Source organism: Entelurus aequoreus, linkage group LG25, assembly GCF_033978785.1.
Source record: "Entelurus aequoreus isolate RoL-2023_Sb linkage group LG25, RoL_Eaeq_v1.1, whole genome shotgun sequence".
Lineage (NCBI taxonomy): Eukaryota > Metazoa > Chordata > Actinopteri > Syngnathiformes > Syngnathidae > Entelurus > Entelurus aequoreus.
In genome coordinates, this window is record NC_084755.1 from 41476639 (window position 1) to 41500416 (window position 23778).

Here is a 23778-nt window from a genome sequence, read left to right on the forward strand (position 1 = left end):
AGATAAAGGTGAAGTTATAACACTGAAACACAAGTTAGCAGCTAACATCCATCCACAGTGTTTTAGCTATTTTTAAATCACTAATCCTCATCTCCATGGTGACAAAGTAAGTTTCTTACAAGTAGCAGTATCACTGGAGGAGGAGGAATAGCTAAACATGCTTCACTACACACCGTAGGAGGATACAATAGCTCACCGGCATCACAATGTAAACAAATGCCAGGGGTGGATCTACACCTGACATCCACTGTAATGATACCAAGTACAGGAGCGTATCTAGTCGATACTACTATGATTACATTGATATTTTTTATCGTCACAAAATCTTTTTTGCTTTTTTTTACATTCACATTATGTTTATAAAGTCAGTAAATATGTCCCTGGACACATGAGGACTTTGAATATGACCAATGTATGATCCTGTAACTACTTGGTATCACATCCATACCTAAATGTGTGGTATCATCCAAAACTAATGTCAAGTATCAAAGAAGAGAAGAATAAGTGATTATTACATTTGAACAGAAGTGTAGATGGAACATGTTCAAACAGAAAATAAGCAGATATTAACAGTAAATGAACAAGTGGATTAATAATCAATTTTTACAGTTTGTCCCTCATAATGTGTACAAAATAATAGGTGTATAAATGACACAATATGTTACTGCATACGTCAGCAGACTAATTAGGAGTCGTTGTTTGTTTACTTACTACTAAAAGACAAGTTGTCTAGTATGTTCACTATTTTATTTAAGGACTAAATTACAATAATAAACATATGTTTCATGTACACTAACATTTTTTGTTCAAATAAAGACAATAATGACATTTTAGTGGTCCCCTTTATTTAGAAAAGTATCAAAATACATTTTGGCACCGGTACCAAAATATTGGTATCGGGACAATATATATATATATATATATATATATATATATATATATATATATATATATATATATATATATATATATATATATATATATATATATATATATATATATATTTTATATATATATATATATATTTTATATATATATATATATATATATATATATATATATATATATATATATATATATATATATATATATATATATATATATATATATATTTTTTTTTTTTTATATATATATATATACATATATATATATATATATATATATATATATATATATATATATATATATATATTTTATATGTATATATATATATATTTTTTTTTTTTAAATATATATATATATATATATAAAATATATATATATATATATTTTATATATATATATATATATATATATATATATACATATATTTTATATATATATATATATATATATATATATTTTATATATATATATATATATTATATATATATATATATATATATATATATATATATATATATATATATATATATATATATATATATATATATATATATATATATATATATATATATATATATATATGACTGTGTATTCAATCAGTCATACATGAAAGTATGTCATAATAAATATAAATACATAAACATCGAAGCAGGCAGTGTTGCCCTCACGTGACCTCATGCCCTTCCCAACATGGCCGCGCGCTGCGCCCACAGTTGCGATGCAGTCGGGAGCAAAAGCCGAGGGTTTCCGATCAGAGCCGAGTGTCAGCTTGGGAGGTAAACAGCGTCATTCTTCACTGCAGCACATAAACGAGCCGACTTTGAGCGCAACTCACCTGCAGGACGAGTGGACTTGCTTCTTCTGCGGGAAGAAATGTAAGTGTGTCCGACTACAATCTCCTCTATAACACCAAGTGTGCTACAATCTCCTCCGTCACATCGAGTGTGCTAATATCTTCTCCTTCATACTGAGTGTGCTAGAATCTTCTCTGTCACATCGAGTGTGCTAGAATCTCCTCCGTCACATCGAGTGTGCTAATATCTTCTCTTTCATACTGAGTGTACTAGAATCTCCTCCGTCACACCAAGTGTGCTAGAATCTCCTCTATAACACCAAGTGTGCTACAATGTCCTCCGTCACATCGAGTGTGCTAATATATTCTCCTTCATACTGAGTGTACTAGAATCTCCTCCGTCACACCAAGTGTGCTGGAATCTTCTCCTTCACACTGAGTGTGCTACAATCTCCTCCTTCACACTGAGTGTGCTACAATCTCCTCCTTCACACTGAGTGTGCTACAATCTCCTCCTTCACACTGAGTGTGCTACAATCTCCTCCTTCACACTGAGTGTGCTACAATCTCCTCCTTCACACTGAGTGTGCTACAATCTCCTCCTTCACACTGAGTGTGCTAGAATCTCCACTATAACACCAAGTGTGCTAGAATCTCCTCCGTCACATCGAGTGTGCTAGAATCTTCTCTGTCACATCGAGTGTGCTAGAATCTCCTCCTTCACACTGAGTGTGCTAGAATCTCCTGCGATTTTATTGCAAATGGGTTTGGGTGGTAAATAGTGCGTCACGTGACACTTTGACTTTGCTTCCAGCATCAACGACGTGACCTTTGACCCAGAGGACTGGACACGATGCTGCAGTGTTTCCACCTGCTGCTGCTGGAGCCCGCCAAGGCCATGGCCGGCAAAATAAAGGTAGGCCAGGTGTCACCTTGACCTTCTCTCCTGGTAAACAAGACAGGTTGACTGTGCAGGTGTATCCTCCAGGTGAGAAGGTTGTATGTGCAGGTGTATCCTCCAGGTGAGAAGGTTGTATGTGCAGGTGTATCCTCCAGGTGAGAAGGTTGTATGTGCAGGTGTATCCTCCAGGTGAGAAGGTTGTATGTGCAGGTGTATCCTCCAGGTGAGAAGGTTGACTGTGCAGGTGTATCCTCCAGGTGAGAAGGTTGTATGTGCAGGTGTATCCTCCAGGTGAGAAGGTTGTATGTGCAGGTGTATCCTCCAGGTGAGAAGGTTGTATGTGCAGGTGTATCCTCCAGGTGAGAAGGTTGTATGTGCAGGTGTATCCTCCAGGTGAGAAGGTTGTATGTGCAGGTGTATCCTCCAGGTGAGAAGGTTGTATGTGCAGGTGTATCCTCCAGGTGAGAAGGTTGTATGTGCAGGTGTATCCTCCAGGTGAGAAGGTTGTATGTGCAGGTGTATCCTCCAGGTGAGAAGGTTGTATGTGCAGGTGTATCCTCCAGGTGAGAAGGTTGTATGTGCAGGTGTATCCTCCAGGTGAGAAGGTTGTATGTGCAGGTGTATCCTCCAGGTGAGAAGGTTGTATGTGCAGGTGTATCCTCCAGGTGAGAAGGTCTCCTTTCCAGTTGGACCTGCTGGCTGAATTCTGTCAGCCTTCAAAAGTGCTGATCTTGCTCTTTTGTCCACACGTCAAACTATGACAACACTTCACTCCAGCATGACTCACTGGATCAACTCCACCTCAGCTCTAATAAAAACATCTTTTCATCACTTTATTATTTTCATAAGAAAAAAATACATTTGAAACAACTTTATTGTAGTTTGTAGTCCGGCACACATTTGTGCTGATTAAAAGCAATAATTGAAGTTTAAATTTAAATGACTTTCATTTGCTCTCAATAAGTACACATTTATTGCAGTCTTTTATTTGTATATTTATAGTAAATATATTTTGTATAACAATATATAAACATAAATATGACAACATATAACATATATTTTGTATAAACATATATAAACATAAATATGACAACATATAACATATATTTTGTATAAACATAAATATGACAACATATAACATATATTTTGTATAAACATAAATATGACAACATATAACATATATTTTGTATAAACATATATAAACATAAATATGACAACATATAACATATATTTTGTATAAACATAAATATGACAACATATAACATATATTTTGTATAAACATATATAAACATAAATATGACAACATATAACATATATTTTGTATAAACATATATAAACATAAATATGACTACATATAACATATATTTTGTATAAACATATAGAAACATAAATTTGACAACATATAACAAATATATGTAGGATGAACATATATAAACATAAATATGACAACATATAACATATATTTTGTATAAACATATAGAAACATAAATATGACAACATATAACAAATATATGTAGGATGAACATATAGAAACATAAATATGACAACATATAACATATATTTGTAGTATGAACATATATAAACATAAATATGACAACATATAACATATATTTTGTATAAACATATAGAAACATAAATATGACAACATATAACATATATTTTGTATAAAAATAAATATGACAACATATAACATATATTTTGTATAAACATATATAAACATAAATATGACAACATATAACATATATTTTGTATAAACATATATAAACATAAATATGACAACATATAACATATATTTTGTATAAACATAAATATGACAACATATAACATATATTTTGTATAAACATATATAAACATAAATATGACAACATATAACATATATTTTGTATAAACATATAGAAACATAAATATGACAACATATAACATATATTTTGTATAAACATACATAAACATAAATATGACAACATATAACATATATTTTGTATAAACATATATAAACATAAATATGACAACATATAACATATATTTTGTATAAACATAAATATGACAACATATAACATATATTTTGTATAAACATAAATATGACAACATATAACATATATTTTGTATAAACATATATAAACATAAATATGACAACATATAACATATATTTTGTATAAACATAAATATGACAACATATAACATATATTTTGTATAAACATATAGAAACATAAATATGACAACATATAACATATATTTTGTATAAACATAAATATGACAACATACAACATATATTTTGTATAAACATATATAAACATAAATATGACAACATAACATATATTTTGTATAAACATAAATATGACAACATATAACATATATTTTGTATAAACATATAGAAACATAAATATGACAACATATAACATATATTTTGTATAAACATAAATATGACAACATATAACATATATTTTGTATAAACATAAATATGACAACATATAACATATATTTTGTATAAACATATATAAACATAAATATGACAACATATAACAAATATATATTGTATAAACATATATAAACATAAATATGACAACATATAACATATATTTTGTATAAACATAAATATGACAACATATAACATATATTTTGTATAAACATATATAAACATAAATATGACAACATATAACATATATTTTGTATAAACATATATAAACATAAATATGACAACATATAACAAATATATTTTGTATAAACATATATAAACATAAATATGACAACATATAACATATATATTTTGTATAAACATATATAAACATAAATATGACAACATATAACATATATTTTGTATAAACATATAGAAACATAAATATGACAACATATAACAAATATATTTTGTATAAACATATATAAACATAAATATGACAACATATAACATATATTTTGTATAAACATATATAAACATAAATATGACAACATATAACAAATATATTTGTATAAACATATATAAACATAAATATGACAACATATAACAAATATATTTTGTATAAACATAAATATGACAACATATAACAAATATATTTTGTGTAAACATAAATATGACAACATATAACAAATATATTTTGTATAAACATAAATATGACAACATATAACAAATATATTTTGTATAAACATAAATATGACAACATATAACAAATATATTTTGTATAAACATAAATATGACAACATATAACAAATATATTTTGTATAAACATAAATATGAGAATATATAACAAATATATTTTGTATAAACATATATAAACATAAATATGACAACATATAACAAATACATTTTGTATAAACATAAATATGACAACATATAACAAATATATTTTGTATAAACATAAATATGACAACATATAACAAATATATTTTGTATAAACATAAATATGACAACATATAACAAATATATTTTGTATAAACATAAATATGACAACATATAACAAATATATTTTGTATAAACATAAATATGAGAATATATAACAAATATATTTTGTATAAACATATATAAACATAAATATGACAACATATAACAAATATATTTTGTATAAACATAAATATGACAACATATAACAAATATATTTTGTATAAACATAAATATGACAACATATAACAAATATATTTTGTATAAACATAAATATGACAACATATAACAAATATATTTTGTATAAACATAAATATGACAACATATAACAAATATATTTTGTATAAACATACATTCTTGACAGTCAGATGATTGACACACAGACTTAAGTTGAAACATATTACGACATATCATAAATATCCATCCATCCATCCATTTTCTACCGCTTGTCCCTTTCAGGGTCGCAGGGGTGCTAGAGCCTATCTCAGCTGCATTCAAGCGGAAGGCGGGGTACACCCTGGACAAGTCACCATCTCATCACAGTATCATAAATATACAACATATAATAAATATACAACATATTACAAATATACTACATATATTAAATATACAACATAAAATTAACATCCAACATATAATAAGTATACAACATATATTAAACATATAATAAATATTTAAACATAAATATAATATATAATTTATATTATTCACATATTATATATATAATATATTATATATATTATATTATTTATTATTATTATTATTATTTATTATTATTGTCTATTGTGAGCAAACTGTAGTGCTGAATTTCCCCCAGGGATCAATAAAGTACTTTCTGTTCTATTATATTCATATAAAACATTAATTAAATATACAACATATAATGAATATACAACATATTTTAAATAAACAACATATAATAAATATACAACATATAATAAATATACAACATACACACCCCAAAAGCAGTGAAGTTGTCAGGTTGTGTAAATGGTCAATAAAAAGAGAATACAACAAATCCTTTTCAACTTATATTCAATTGAATAGACTGCAAAGACAAGATATTTCATGTTCACACTGAGAAACTTTGGTATTTTCCCCAAATATTAGCTCATTTGGAATTTGATGCCTGCAACATGGTTCAAAAAAGCCGGCACAAGTGGCAAAAAAGAGTGAGAAAGTTGAGGAATGCTCATCAAAGACTTATTTGGAACATCCCACAGGTGAACAGGCTAATTGGGAACAGGTGGGTGCCATGATTGGGTATAAAAGCAGCTTCCATGAAATGCTCAGTCGTTCACAAACAAGGACGGGGCGAGGGTCACCACTTTGTCAACAAATGCCTGAGCAAATTGTTGAAGAACAACATTTCTCAACAAGGAATTTAGGGATTTCACCATCTACGCTCCGTAATATCATCAAAAGGTTCAGACAATCTGGAGAAATCACTGCAGGTAAGCCATGATATTACACACCTTGGATCCCTCAGGCGGTACTGCATCAAAAAGCCACATCAGTGTGTAAAGGATATCACCACATGGGCTCAGGAACACTTCAGAAAACCACTGTCAGTAACTACAGTTGGTCGCTACATCTGTAAGTGCAAGTTAAAACTCTACTATGCAAAGCCAAAGCCATTTATCAACAACACCCAGAAACACTTCGCTGGGCCCGAGCTCTTCTAAGATGGACTGATGCAAAGTGGAAAAGTGTTCTGTGGTTTGACGAGTCCACATTTCAAATTGTTTTTGGAAACTGTGGACGTGGTGTCCTCCGGACCAAAGAGGAAAAGAACCATCCGGACTGTTCTAGGGTGAAAGTGTAAAAGGCAGCATGTGTGATGGTATGGGGGTGTATTAGTGGTCAAGACATGTTCTAGGGTGAAAGTGTAAAAGGCAGCATGTGTGATGGTATGGGGGTGTATTAGTGGTCAAGACATGGGTAACTTACACATCTGTGAAGGCACCATTAATGCTGAAAGGTACATACAGCTTTTGGAGCAACATATGTTGCCATCCAAGCATGGACGCCCCTGCTTATTTCAGCAAGACAATGCCAAGCCAGGTGTTACAACAGCGTGGCTTCATAGTAAAAGAGTGTAGGTACTAGACTGACATTGAAAATGTGTGGCAGCTAAAATATGAGAAGGGAGACTGTTGAACAACTTAAGCTGTACATCAAGCAAGAATGGGAAAGAATTCCACTTCAAAAATGTGTCTCCTCACTTCCCAAACCTTTACTGAGTGTTGTTCAAAGGAAAGGCCATGTAACACACTGGTAAACATGCCTTTTTTGCAATGTGTTGCTGCCATTACATTCTGATTATTTGCCAAAACTAGCAAAGTTTCTCAGTGTGAACATGAAATATCTTGTCTTTGCAGTCTATTCAATTGAATATAAGTTGAAAAGGATTTGTTGTATTCTCTTTTTATTTACCATTTACACAACCTGACAACTTCACTGCTTCTGTAGTTTGTACATTTGTGAGGTGGTACTTGGTGAGAGAAGTCCGAGGAACACTGCTGGTGTCCCTGGTGCCAAAAGCTTGGGGGCCCCTGATCCAGGGTTGTTGTGGTTCTGAAACATCCCAGGCTTCTCCAAACACAGCTTCTGTAACACGTTAGCGACGTTAGCCTGCACGGTCGCACCAGGAACCTAAAACCCGAAAAGGCAAACCTATTTTTGTTGAAAGCTCTTTTCCACCAAGTTGACTTTGGATTTTGGCCTCCAGGCGCTGAACTCCAAAGCGAAGAAGAAGCCTGAAGTCCTGGAGGATGACCAGCGACTTGTGGCGGAACTGGCTAAAGACCTGGGCCGGGTGTGCCAGGTGTGTTCACACTTCCTGTGTACCTGGAACTATGTCTCATATTTCATGTCCTTGCAATGAGCAAATTCTGCCACACGAGGGCACTGTTCACCACCAAGACCACTTCAGATCTGCTTGGTTTTTTCTACTACTTGCTCCTCCCACGTTGTACAAACAGGCATGTCAGGTTAAGTCTCCTACCCTAAAACATGGCATGTGGTGCATATAATAATTGTCAGGTTCCAACACCAAACCATCTATTAAACAAGACAAGAAGCAAGGAATCAAACAGAGACAGGATTCAATTTAGCTCAATGAGGAAAGAGTTCCACACCTCCCCATTTATTTGGCCATTCCCTGATTACATAGCTGCAGCTGCTTCTGAGGGGAGGGGTCTCATTATGCGGCAGCTGCACTGGGTCATAAACAGTTCAAACAAAAAGGTGCTTGGAGCGGTGTCAGGTTTGCCCCCTCTCTGCTTGTGGATTTCGGGTCCTGATAAGGTGGCTGTCCAAGATCTGAGAAACCGACACCTCTACGGCGCATTCCATCGCACACAGTGGAGGTTTACAAGCTGTCCAACTTTTGCTTGATAAGATCAAAGACAGCTTTGTGAGCGCCACATATAGTAGATGTAGATGATCATATATAGTAGATGTAGATGATCATATAGTAGATGTAGATGATCATATAGTAGATGTAGATGATCATATAGTAGATGTAGATGATCATATATAGTAGATGTAGATGATCATATAGTAGATGTAGATGATCATATAGTAGATGTAGATGATCATATAGTAGATGTAGATGATCATATAGTAGATGTAGACGATCATATAGTAGATGTAGATGATCATATAGTAGATGTAGATGATCATATAGTAGATGTAGATGATCATATAGTAGATGTAGATGATCATATAGTAGATATAGATGATCATATAGTAGATGTAGATGATCATATAGTAGATGTAGATGATCATATAGTAGATGTAGATGATCATATAGTTGATGTAGATGATCATATAGTAGATGTAGATGATCATATAGTAGATGTAGATGATCATATAGTAGATGTAGATGATCATATAGTAGATGTAGATGATCATATAGTAGATGTAGACGATCATATAGTAGATGTAGATGATCATATAGTAGATGTAGATGATCATATAGTAGATGATCATATAGTAGATGTAGATGATCATATAGTAGATGTAGATGATCATATAGTAGATGTAGATGATCATATAGTAGATGTAGATGATCATATAGTAGATGTAGATGATCATATAGTAGATGATCATATAGTAGATGTAGATGATCATATAGTAGATGTAGATGATCATATAGTAGATGTAGATGATCATATAGTAGATGTAGATGATCATATAGTAGATGTAGATGATCATATAGTAGATGTAGATGATCATATAGTAGATGTAGATGATCATATAGTTGATGTAGATGATCATATAGTAGATGTAGATGATCATATAGTAGATGTAGATGATCATATAGTAGATGTAGATGATCATATAGTAGATGTAGATGATCATATAGTAGATGTAGATGATCATATAGTAGATGTAGATGATCATATAGTAGATGTAGATGATCATATAGTAGATGTAGATGATCATATAGTTGATGTAGATGATCATATAGTAGATGTAGATGATCATATAGTAGATGTAGATGATCATATAGTAGATGTAGATGATCATATAGTAGATGTAGATGATCATATAGTAGATGTAGATGATCATATAGTAGATGTAGACGATCATATAGTAGATGTAGATGATCATATAGTAGATGTAGATGATCATATAGTAGATGATCATATAGTAGATGTAGATGATCATATAGTAGATGTAGATGATCATATAGTAGATGTAGATGATCATATAGTAGATGTAGATGATCATATAGTAGATATAGATGATCATATAGTAGATGTAGATGATCATATAGTAGATGTAGATGATCATATAGTAGATGATCATATAGTAGATGTAGATGATCATATAGTAGATGTAGATGATCATATAGTAGATGTAGATGATCATATAGTAGATGTAGATGATCATATAGTTGATGTAGATGATCATATAGTAGATGTAGATGATCATACAGTAGATGTAGATGATCATATAGTAGATGTAGATGATCATATAGTAGATGTAGATGATCATATAGTAGATGTAGATGATCATATAGTAGATGTAGATGATCATATAGTAGATGTAGATGATCATATAGTAGATGTAGATGATCATATAGTAGATGTAGATGATCATATAGTTGATGTAGATGATCATATAGTAGATGTAGATGATCATATAGTAGATGTAGATGATCATATAGTAGATGTAGATGATCATATAGTAGATGTAGATGATCATATAGTAGATGTAGATGATCATATAGTAGATGTAGATGATCATATAGTAGATATAGATGATCATATAGTAGATGTAGATGATCATATAGTAGATGTAGATGATCATATAGTAGATGATCATATAGTAGATGTAGATGATCATATAGTAGATGTAGATGATCATATAGTAGATGTAGATGATCATATAGTAGATGTAGATAATCATATAGTAGATGTAGATGATCATATAGTAGATGTAGATGATCATATAGTAGATGTAGATGATCATATAGTAGATGTAGATGATCATATAGTAGATGTAGATGATCATATAGTAGATGTAGATGATCATATAGTTGATGTAGATGATCATATAGTAGATGTAGATGATCATATAGTAGATGTAGATGATCATATAGTAGATGTAGATGATCATATAGTTGATGTAGATGATCATATAGTAGATGTAGATGATCATATAGTAGATGTAGATGATCATATAGTAGATGTAGATGATCATATAGTAGATGTAGATGATCATATAGTTGATGTAGATGATCATATAGTAGATGTAGATGATCATATAGTAGATGTAGATGATCATATAGTAGATGTAGATGATCATATAGTAGATGTAGATGATCATATAGTTGATGTAGATGATCATATAGTAGATGTACATGATCATAAAGTAGATGTAGATGATCATATAGTAGATGTAGATGATCATATAGTAGATGTAGATGATCATATAGTAGATGTAGATGATCATATAGTTGATGTAGATGATCATAAAGTAGATGTAGATGATCATATAGTAGATGTAGATGATCATATAGTAGATGTAGATGATCATATAGTAGATGTAGATGATCATATAGTAGATGTAGATGATCATATAGTAGATGTAGATGATCATATAGTAGATGTAGATGATCATATAGTAGATGTAGATGCCCATATAGGCTGTTCAGATTTACTTAACAAAAGAGAAGTGTAGGATACTTCTCTTGTTGCCTTATTTGTATTTGACCACTACTGTTTTCTGTTTATTTGTTACTGACTGTGGCAGGACACCTCTGCCTCTGTTTCACTTTATGTTGCTGGTAAATAATATGCTTGTAGTAGTAGGCTAAAGTGAAATGATTTAGTATGCACTAATTAAAGGGGCAGAGCTTTAAGAGACATTTTAGCTTTTATATTTTATAAGATTTATTTTTTGTAAGAACCACAATTAATAAATAACTTATTGTTCAAATCTGTATATAAATATGTACATAAAGTGTTGTAATTATATTGTAAAATGGATGGATGGATGGACGTTTAAAACAAAACTGTTATTATTAATTAGTAAGTATACATTTTTTTAGCCTTTTTAGAGAAAATCATATCATTGTAGTAAATTATGCAAACTACTCGATGATGTCATGGTGACCACGCCCATAGCCACGCCCCCACCGCCACAGGTATCTTGGCAGTTTATGGGAAACACTGACAATTATTCGGACAATAACAATAATAATTATTATTGTTATTTGGGTAGACGCTGCCTGGGTTCCGTTCACATTTCAAGCCATACGCTGCCAATTCCCGGTACCTGGGGGTCCATTCTGGTGCTCGTCTGTAGCAAATTTTGGTATTTCTGTGTGTTAATAAATGTATATAAATGGTAACTGTTCTGTCCGGTTACTATTTCTTATTTGGTTATTTACATTTGAGTCTTATTTGCAATGCAGTTGCACTTCCAAGACGTTAGATGGCAGCACTACTGGCCAAACCTGGAAGAAGCTTTTTTCCATGAAGCGGAATGTGTTACGTTGCGCCCTACAAAGTGTTGATACTGTAAGTAATGTACTCATTATTACACACCAGCTGTTTGATCGCAGCATTGAACTTTTTTTTTTTTTTACGTCGGAACGTTTTCTATTAATCATACTTGCTTTGTTGGTCTTGCAAATGTCAACATTACTAGAGGTAGTTTGTCCGCTCTCAGTGCTGCTTGAGTGATTGTTGAAGAGGTTCATTTAGCCTACTGATGTGTATTTATAAATGGTCGATGTATATACTTGTCAGGTACAAAACTTTACTTTCCTAGCCTATATAAATCAACCATTTATAAATGCTTGAGTGATTGTTTACAGGAGCTGGTGTTCAGTCTGCAACAAAAGGTATGAAAATGTGACACCGTGGTATTTGACCAAGGGTGCGTATAAACGTACCGCACTCAGTAGCCACCCCTAACGCTGCATATTGGCAGCAAATGTGCACATCACACCATTTCATGTAAAAAAGTCCATGAATGAAAGACATATGAAAGGCTACTGCAAACGTACTCCTAGCCCATTCCTGCTCTGTCACTGTTGAGGACACAATAGCAGATCGGCCATGACACCACCGTGGGAAAGTATGCTACTTTATCTTTTCTTTGTGCCTCAAAATGAGTAAGAAGTGAAATTGCTGCCAAAACTCCACAAACGCACAACATTTGCACACAAAAATGTTTTTCTTCAATTAAAAAAAAAAAAAAGTATGTTAAAAAAAACAACACTTTTCTTACAGGTTCACTTACAGGTTGAGCTTGTTTCCCGCTCTCTTCTGTGCGCCATTTTGTTCCCGCCCTGCTTCTTCGACTTCTTTGTTATTTTTGGCGGATGGCACCATGCGCAAATAACAGTCGCTCTGGCGGCCTGAAATGGACTCAGCAGCACCACCTGTGGTTGTAGGGTGGAATAAAACGTTTAACTTGAAGATAATAGTTTTTAGTCTTGCAAATTGTTTTTTATTCCTTGAAGAAAAGCTTTTTTTTTACAATCGTTGAGTGTGAGTAAAAAGATGTTCTTGTGGAGTTTTGGCAGTAGTTTCACTCCATAAATTGTTTTGATTGTTTTTTATACTGCATTTCTAATTATTTATATCAAATATATATATGTATTTAAAAGGAGATTATATGGAACAATGTATTTCCCATGAAATCATTGCAAGTCTTCTGTGGTAGTGGAAGTAGAAAGTTCTTCTAGCTCATGTTTTTGTTATGGGATTGGAGGAGGGAGTTGTGACAACACAGAACCACAAGGGGGCAATATTGCTCTATGTATTTATTATATGTATATATAAACAATATAATGATGGTCAGGGCAAATGGCGAGGCGTAGGAGGTCCGTGTCCATGCGAGAGGGGGTCGAGATCCAAGAGGCAGTCAGGGAAACGGGGGGGGGGGACAAGGAATGACGAGACACGCAGCGACGTCAACGTAGGATCGACAGAGAGGACACGAGACAATCAAAAATGACGGGGAAGAAAAACACAGAGAGAGAGCAAGATTGCATAAAGCACGATAATGGCTTACGGGACATCAACAGAAGGTTATATTCCGGCGAGGGATGGCAGGTTGTGCAGGCTTAAGAAGGCAGGTCTGATCATCAGCTCCAGGTGTGCAGATTGCTGATCGCCCACCGCCTCGCTGGCATGTGGGCGTGACGCGGCCAGCGCGAGCAGAGGCGTGTCTCGGCGTGCTGCCAGCGGAGGTGCTGGAAGACCCAGCCGTCGGGGAAGAGCGAGTTCGAGCCCACGCCGTGACAGTTTGGTGTTAAATTTCTTCTTTTTAACTTTTAAATCGTGACAAAACATTCATGTCATTAAGTTCAAGTTTGAGTTGAATCTTTGGCGACAAAACAGTGCCAATAAAAAGTCGACTGCTCTTTTAGCTCGCGCACCTGCGCCCTTTGCGCTCACGATGGGTCTTTCCATTTGTCTACGGGCACTCAGGGGCGGGTCCAGCAACTCCCCTCTTGTCTGATTGGTCGCTTCAAACGCCTGGTCTACCGGTCAGAGCCAATCAGAGGGAACCTGTTGTGTGTTCCTTTTTGAAGGACAAAATGAGCCACTGTTGGTGTAGTTTGTCATTTCGCATTCCAATATTGTACACTCCAACCTGTTATGACATTCCAAGCAGGCACATTGAAACAGCGTTGACAGCTTGTTGAATTAAGTCCTGACGCTCAGCAACTCAAATACAACGTTGAAACGACATGCTTTTTGACAACGTTTAATCAATGTCAACAACACCCAGAAATGTCAACAACACCCAGAAACACTTTGCTGGGCCCCAGCTCATCTAAGATGGACTGATGCAAAGTGGAAAAGTGTTCTGTGGTCTGACGAGTCCACATTTCAAATTGTTTTTGGAAACTGTGGACCAAAAGAGGAAAAGAAGCATGGGGACTGTTCTAGGGTGAAAGTGTAAAAGGCAGCATGTGTGATGGTATGGGGGTGTATTAGTGGTCAAGACATGTTCTAGGGTGAAAGTGTAAAAGGCAGCATGTGTGATGGTATGGGGGTGTATTAGTGGTCAAGACATGTTCTAGGGTGAAAGTGTAAAAGGCAGCATGTGTGATGGTATGGGGGTGTATTAGTGGTCAAGACATGTTCTAGGGTGAAAGTGTAAAAGGCAGCATGTGTGATGGTATGGGGGTGTATTAGTGGTCAAGACATGTTCTAGGGTGAAAGTGTAAAAGGCAGCATGTGTGATGGTATGGGGGTGTATTAGTGGCCAAGACATGGGTAACTTACACATCTGTGAAGGCACCATTAATGCTGAAAGGTACATACAGCTTTTGGAGCAACATATGTTGCCATCCAAGCGACGTTAGCATGGACGCCCCTGCTTATTTCAGCGAGACAATGCCAAGCCAGGTGTTACAACAGCGTGGCTTCATAGTAAAAGAGTGTGGGTACTAGACTGGCCTGCCTGTAGTCCAGACATTGAAAATGTGTGGCGCATTATGAAGGCTAAAATAGCAGATTGTGACGTCGGGTTGTGACGTTGATTTGACATTGAAATGTGGTCATTTCCCAATCAACAACGTGGATCCAACGTTGCACATCAACGTTGCCTCACTTTACAAACACAACTATTTTGCAACGTTGTATCAATGTCAGTTTTAGAGGACATGTGTGGCTATAATCAACGTTGGCAATGAAACCGCACCAATTTGCTTGTGACTGCAGAGTTCCTCGGTCTTGGAGCACATCTGGAAGCAGGACGACATCTGGCCAAGCACTCTCTGCAGGGTCTTCATTCTGGAATGGGCTTCCATGTTGGAGACCAAGGTCAGCGCATGCCGCCTAGGATTCCTCTCCAAGTCTGCATCTGCTGCCTCTTCCTCTGCAGAGGAGGCCCGTGCAGACTGGCGGCTGGCCCGGAAACCTGGACCGCCAGCGGTGGGATCCCGACAACCAGCTGGACCTGCAGAAGGCCAAGTTAGACCTCCTTGATTGGGTGAAAGACTGGAGGACTCAGCCCGAGGTGAGACCGGATCAGGTTCTGTTTTGGGACCGTTTTCCCGTTCAATGAAGAAATGTCCAGAGGAAGCTAAAGTGTTTGGATGATTTATTGGAGAAGTCAGATAAGGACACGCCACGAGTCCACCAGGCTGGCAGGAGCAGGAGAAGCCAGCAAAAGACAGACTTGAGAGGAGGTCTTGGGTGAAGTGTCCCGTGTTGTTTGGAGTGTGATAGTAAACAGGAAGGTTTTGGTTAAACATGGGGAAAGGCAGTAATACAGCATCAATCCCAAGAGAAGCAATATGAATGAGTGAGTCCTGGTCTCATGTTCTTGGGATGTGTGGAGGGTAGGGTGTTTAAAGCACGGGGCCATAAAGAACTGTATCTTTTAGACACCAACACGGGCCAATTCAGTCTTCTTTCGTGTAACGTCAGATGTCCAACTCGGTGTCGCGTGGCCATACCCGCATCTGTGGTCCTAGGTGGAAGAGGCTGGCTTGCGAGGGCGGTCCATATAAGGGGCAGATGTTGATTATATGGTCGGCGGTCTGCTCAGGGTCACCGCACTCCAACAACGAACTATCTTTTGAACAGGACAAGAAGCAAGGAATCAAACAGAGACAGGATTCAATTTAGCTAATGAGGAGAGCGCGTGGAACTGCACCCTCGTACAGTGTCACCCCACTGAGGAAAAAGTTCCCGCGCCTCCCCATTTATTTGGGCATTCCCTGATTACATAGCCGAAGCTGCTTCTAAGGGGAGGGGCCACATTATGCAGCAGCCTAGCACTGCTTCATAAACAGCTCAAACAAAATGTGCTTGGAGCGGTGTCATGTTTGCCCCTTCTCTGCTTGTCCGCCTTATCTTCTTGGAGTCTTCGGGTCCTGATACGGCCCCTCCCGTGGCTGTCCAGATCTGAAAAGCAGACACTTCTACGGCGAGGCGCACTCCACGGCACACGGTGGAGGTTTACAAGCTGTCCGCCTTTCGCTTGATAAGAAGGAGGACAGCTTTGTGAGCACACATGGATAGTAACCAGGGCCAGCACTCTTCAGCACGGCAACCTGAACTGCAAGCAAACAAGTTGTGTGATAACTTGTGTACAATTATTCTGACAGTCCGCCAAGCCCCACGTCTTCATCCATGACCCAAGGCGAGCGACCTCAGTCTGTAGACGGTTCAGCGTGGTCCATTGCCGGCGTGGTAGGTCGTCTCCTCCGATGGCGCCATCTCCTGCGTTCCAAATGTAGCGGTGGACTCGGGAGGGCCCGGCCGACTCCCACTCCTGCTTCCAAGCTGCTGCCAATTCAGTGAAGAGAAGCAATACAGCATAAATCACATGAGGACTGTTGCTTCGACTAAAACTGGTGTTGGACAAGAGATGACTAAAATATTCATTTGACCAGTTGGATTATTTACAGGTGGACATTTATTTTCTGTCATGCAGCAAAGCGTTCTGCCTGGGAAAGGTGTGGCCAAGGTTCTGGAGGACTTGAGGCAGGCTTGGCGCTGGGGCCAAGTTCCAAACCTGCTGAATGCCATGGAGATGGTCATGTGGACTCTCATGCTGGAGAGTCCAGAAAAGGTTCCCCCGCTCACATTCGGAACTTGTGTCCTCTGGGCAAGGTCTGACCGTGTTCTCGTGTCTGCAGGAAACTGTACCACAGCTCTGGTTGGCCTGGAAGCAGAGGACGGACTTTGGTAAACCCTTCAGATGTTGTGCTATATAGGGAGTATAGTTGTGTAGTGCTTTTGCGTATAAGGAGGGGCGGCCCTGCTTATGGAGTTAGTTTATTTCACATATTTCAGCATGTCTGACAAAAAGTAGGAAGAAGCAGAGCTTATTTCAGTGTTTCTTGACCATAGGGGACCACGAGCCCCCCTTAGGGGTCCGCCAAACAGTAGTGGTTGTGGTCCATACTCAGGTGTAATACACTTTTCCACCACATGTGGCAGTCATGACAGCATCAGAAGAAGTCGGCAGCTAAAGTCTTGGAGAAGTTTCTTCAGCGCAAAAAGGCTGACTAAAGCAGTGAATCTGTATTTTCATTTGCACTTCAGTTTTACTGACACTAATCCTCGTCTCCATGGCAACAAATAAAGTGAGTTTCTTACAAGTACCATTATCACTGGAGGACGAGGAATAGCTAAACACACCATAGGAGGATACAATAGCTCACCGCCGTCACAATGTAAACAAATGCAATGGGTGGATCTACTAATGATACCAAGTACAAGAGCGTATTTAGTCGATACTACTATGATTACATCGATATTTTGTTTAGCATCACAAAATCTTCTTTCGTTTTAAAATTCATATTCATATTATGTTTATAAAGTCAGTAAATATGTCCCTGGACACATGAGGACTTAAATTATGAGCAATGTATGATCCTGTAACTACTTGGTATCGGATTCATACCTAAATGTGTGGTATCATCCAAAACTAATGTCAAGTATCAAAGAAGAGAAGAATAAGTGATTATTACATTTGAACAGAAGTGTAGATAGAACATGTTCAAACAGAAAATAAGCAGATATTAACAGTAAATGAACAAGTAGATTAATAATCCATTTTTTACAGTTTGTCCCTCATAATGTGTACAAAATAATAGGTGTATAAATGACACAATATGTTACTGCAGACTAATTAGGAGTCTTTGTTTGTTTACTTCCTACTAAAAGACAAGTTGTCTAGTATGTTCACTATTTTATTTAAGGACTAAATGACAATAATAAACATATGTTTCATGCACACTAACATTTTTTGGTCAAATGAAGACAATAATTAAATTTTTTTGTGGTCCCCCTTATTTAGAAAAGTATCAAAATACATTTGGTACCGGTACCAAAATATTGGTATCCAGACAAATGGGTTCTACTTGTATAGCACTTTTCTACCTTCAAGGTACTCAAAGCACTTTGACACTATTTCCACATTCACACATTGTAAGTCTTGCTCAAGGACACACGCATGGTGACGAGGTTGGTAGAAGGTGGGGATTGAACCAGGAACCCTCAGGTTGCAAGTATCGAAATACATTTTGGTACCGATACAAAAATATTGGTATCAGGACAACCCTAGTTAGTACTCAATCAAAGAGTAACTAAATCATCCATCCATCCATCCATCTTCTTCCGCTTATCCGAGGTCGGGTCGCGGGGGCAGCAGCCTAAGCATTGATTGATTGATTGAGACTTTTATTAGTAGGTTGCACAGTGAAGTACATATTCCGTACAATTGACCACTAAATGGTAACACCCCAATAAGTTTTTTAACTTGTTTAAGTCGGGGTCCAGCAGGGAAGCCCAGACTTCCCTCTCCCCAGCCACTTGGTCCAGCTCCTCCCGGGGGATCCCGAGTTGTTCCCAGGCCAGCCGGGAGACATAGTCTTCCCAACGTGTCCTGGGTCTTCCCCGTGGCCTCTTACCGGTCGGACGTGCCCTAAACACCTCCCTAGGGAGGCGTTCGGGTGGCATCCTGACCAGATGCCCGAACCACCTCATCTGGCTCCTCTCCATGTTGAGGAGCAGCGGCTTTACTTTGATCTCCTCCCAGATGACAGAGCTTCTCACCCTATCTCTAAGGGAGAGCCCCGCCACCCGGCGGAGGAAACTCATTTGGGCCGCTTGTACCCGTGATCTTGTCCTTTCGGTCATAACCCAAAGCTCATGACCATAGGTGAGGATGGGAACGTAGATCGACCGCTAAATTGAGAGCTTTGCCTTCCGGCTCAGCTCCTTCTTCACCACAACGGATCGATACAGCGTCCGCATTACTGAAGACGCCGCACCGATCTCACCATCCACTCTTCCCTCACTCGTGAACAAGACTCCCAGGTACTTGAACTCCTCCACTTGGGGCAAGATCTCCTCCCCAACTTGGAGATGGCACTCCACCCTTTCCCGGGCGAGAACCATGGACTCGGACTTGGAGGTGCTGGTTCTCATCCCAGTCGCTTCACACTCGGCTGCGAACCGATCCAGTGAGAGCTGAAGATCCTGGCCAGTTGAAGCCATCAGGACCACATCATCTGCAAAAAGCAGAGACCTAATCCTGCAGCCACCAAACCGGATCCCTTCAACGCCTTGACTGCGCCTAGAAATTCTGTCCATAAAAGTTCTGAACAGAATGGCTGACAAAGGGCAGCCTTGGCGGAGTCCAACCCTCACTGGAAACGTGTCCGACTTACCACCGGCAATGCAGACCAAGCTCTGGCACTGATCATACAGGGAGTGGACCGCCACAATCAGACAGTCCGATACCCCATACTCTCTGAGCACTCCCCACAGGACTTCCCGAGGGTACACGGTCCAATGCCTTCTCCAAGTCCACAAAGCACATGTAGACTGGTTGGGCAAACTCCCATGCACCCTCAAGGACCCTGCCCAGAGTATAGAGCTGGTCCACAGTTCCACCACCAGGACCAAAACCACACTGTTCCTCCTGAATCCGAGGTTGGACTATCCTCTCCAGCACACCTGAATAGACCTTACCGGGAAGGCTGAGGAGTGTGATCTAAACTAAACTATAACTAAATCATAACTAAAATCCATAAGTAAATCAATACATGTAAATAAACAGGTCAGTGAGTAAGTAAATACCAAAATAAACAAACGACGAGATGAATAATCTTGTTTAAAAAAGAAAATGATGTCGCTAACGGAAATAAGCGTTAGTTATAACAGCCCTAAAGAAAAGCAATGTTTTATATTTTTAAAATATGTCTTTATTCTACCTTCCAGGTGCGATCTCTTACATTCCTCAGCCAGGTGAGTACTTCCTGCTATTCATCCTCCTGAGAACCAGCGTCCTCCGCAGTGGACATGGAAAATGTGCCTGCAAATGTCCACTGCAGAGGACGTGTGTGGGTCCGTGCTGACGTGCTTCCAATGTGTTTGTCGCCAGTGTGGGACTGGATCACCAAGGCCGCAGGTACAGTCTTCATTTCATAACTCCGCCTCTCTGCTAACTCCACAATCGCCCGTTGGCCGCCAGTGGAGGTGACTCTCAACAAAGACACGGCCAACCCCGACCTTCACATCTCCGGCGACGACAAGAAGATGCGCGTCGGCTTGGAGAGGAAGGACGTCCTCAACCACCGCCGGCGCTTTGACGGCTGGTGGTGCGCCGCGGGATTGGAGGGCTTCGGCGCGGGCCGTCGCTACTGGGAGGTGCAAGTAGGTGAGCGAGATTGGCGGCTGGGCGTGGCCAAAGAGTCGGCCCTGAGGAAAGGGTTCAAGTCCCTCAACACCGGCACGGGTTACCTGACCCTGCGCCTGGAGAGGGGCACCGAGCTTAAGGCGCTGACGGTGCCGTACACCGCCCTGCCGCCGGGCCTCATCCCCCAGAAAGTGGGCGTCTACCTGGATTACGACGCCGGCCAGCTGTCCTTCTACGACGTGGACACGCACGTCCACATTTACACGTACAAGGAGCGCTTTTGCGAGAAGCTCTTCCCACTCTTCGGTACGGTGGAGGTCGCCAATGATCTGGTGATCAGGACCCCTGAAGTGGATGCCCAGTGTCTCTGTGCTACATCCTGCCTTTGGGGTTGAGGAAAGTCTGCAGTGGATGTCACAGTTAGCAACGAAAACGAGGTTATGCAAATATATTCATCACTGGGAGGGTATTCCTGCTGTAAAAGAATGAGGGTGTGCTTTTAAATAGCTTCTGCTGCTACAATCAAATGAAACCACATGCTCGCTTACGTCCTGTAGACTGTAGCATCCATGTGGTGTACTATGTAGTATTCACCCTGCACTCAATAAAATATAAATGGTGGACTCGCTTTTTACTCATGTGGTGTCTTCTCCTATGTAGAAGGGCACCGTGGTGGTGTGTGAAGGATCAAGGATGACGCCAGTGATGGTCATTTATTGGATAAACATCAGGTCCTGCAGGATACCTGGGGAGAACCGAGCCAAATGATATCTCTCCTTCACGGGACAGACGGGCTACCAGGTCTTATAGACCGTGTAAGTCAGGGGTGTCAAACGTACGGTTGTATCCGGCCCGCGGTGTTACGTTTACAGGAGGGAGTTGACGGCACAGACACAAGGGGGCGATGTTGCTCTATGTATTTATTATGTATATATATATTAATAAATATATATAACAACAAACAATACTATCAATTAAACAAGGGGAAATGGAGTGGGACTAGATCCAAGGTGTGTGTGTGATAAGCTGTTGTGTTTTACCAAATGTTGAAACGAGGAGAAGGAACAAGGCAGGAAGGCAGTCCGTGGGGCAGGCAGATGGTCAGGGAGAATGGCGAGGCGTCAGAGGGCCGTGTCCAAGCGGAGGTCGAGGATGAAGGAAGGCAGTCCAGAATCCAGAGGGGAACAACAGGGGATCACAGGAGAAACTGGGGAAAGCACTGCGGGAGGACAACACGGACATCAGACACGGAAAGAAGGAAGTCACAGGGGGTGAGCGAGTACACGGGGTAGAAGCCAGACAAGGCGTGCTTACTACGGTACAGAAGACTAAGCTCCGGCGAGGATCCTTGGGTCCGCTGGTCTAAATACAGCTCGAACTTCATCAGTCCCAGGTGTGTTGATTGCTGATTGCCCACAGCCTTGCTGGCATGTGGGCGTGATGCGGCCAGCGCGAGCAGGGGCGTGTCTTGGCGCGCTGCCAGCGGAGGTGGCTGCCGGAGGAAAGTGGGTTCGAGTCCGCGCCGTGACACACGGGATGAGTTTACTAAGTATAAAAATGAGCCGAAATTTTTAAATGGAAGAAACTGCTGTTCTAAATGTTTCCACTAGATGTCGCAATAGCAATTCTTTGTAGATGATGTTACATACCAATCAATCAATGTTTATTTATACAGCCCTAAATCGCAAAAGTCTCAAAGGGCTGCACAAGCCACAACGACATCCTCGGCACAGAGCCCACACAAGGGACGTCGATGTGAATGACTATGAGAAACCTTGGGGAGGATCGCATATGTGGGTAACCCCCCCTCTAAGTACAGTCCCTAGTGGATCCACATAACAGTGAGAGTCCAGTCCATAGTGGGGCCAGCAGGAGACCATCCTGATGCACAGGCGAGCGGTCCACCCCGGGTCCCAACTCTGGACAGCCAGCACCTCATCCATGGTCACCGGAACCGGAATAACCCGGGTAGGGGGCAAAGAAGAAAAGAAAACGGCAGATCAACTGGTCTAAAAAAAAAAGGGGCGTCTATTTAAAGGCTAGTGTACAGCCCTTACCTTTGGGCTGGTACCGAGGGCGACTGTGTTGACCAGGTTGACGCGTGAAAATAATAGAATGTCCAGTACTGTAGAACTGTGTTTGGATATGACAATCCGTTTATTCCAGCTATCTAAATTAAATCAAATG

At 38.6% G+C, this 23778-nt stretch overlaps 1 protein-coding gene across 1 annotated transcript; it reads left to right on the forward strand.

Moving 5' to 3' along the window:
• The first annotated feature begins 1604 nt into the window (after positions 1 to 1604).
• Positions 1605 to 22209, forward strand: LOC133642402 (E3 ubiquitin-protein ligase TRIM58-like). Its single transcript, XM_062036565.1, has 10 exons — positions 1605 to 1760; positions 2493 to 2594; positions 8681 to 8776; positions 16152 to 16253; positions 16315 to 16449; positions 17875 to 18012; positions 18080 to 18128; positions 21174 to 21200; positions 21337 to 21363; positions 21427 to 22209. The coding sequence occupies exons 2-10, from the start codon at positions 2532 to 2534 to the stop codon at positions 21984 to 21986; spliced, it is 1197 nt and encodes a 398-aa protein (XP_061892549.1). The 5' UTR covers positions 1605 to 1760; positions 2493 to 2531; the 3' UTR covers positions 21987 to 22209.
• Positions 22210 to 23778: the final 1569 nt, after the last annotated feature.

Excerpts from the sequence above, each read along its gene's own strand:
- LOC133642402 (XM_062036565.1), top strand. The coding sequence starts at position 2,532 with ATGCTGCAGTGTTTCCACCTGCTGCTGCTGGAGCCCGCCAAGGCCATG. Across the intron at positions 8,777-16,151 it reads ACCTGGGCCGGGTGTGCCAG|AGTTCCTCGGTCTTGGAGCA; the intron begins GTGTGTTCACAC and ends TTGTGACTGCAG. Across the intron at positions 18,129-21,173 it reads GAAGCAGAGGACGGACTTTG|GTGCGATCTCTTACATTCCT; the intron begins GTAAACCCTTCA and ends TCTACCTTCCAG.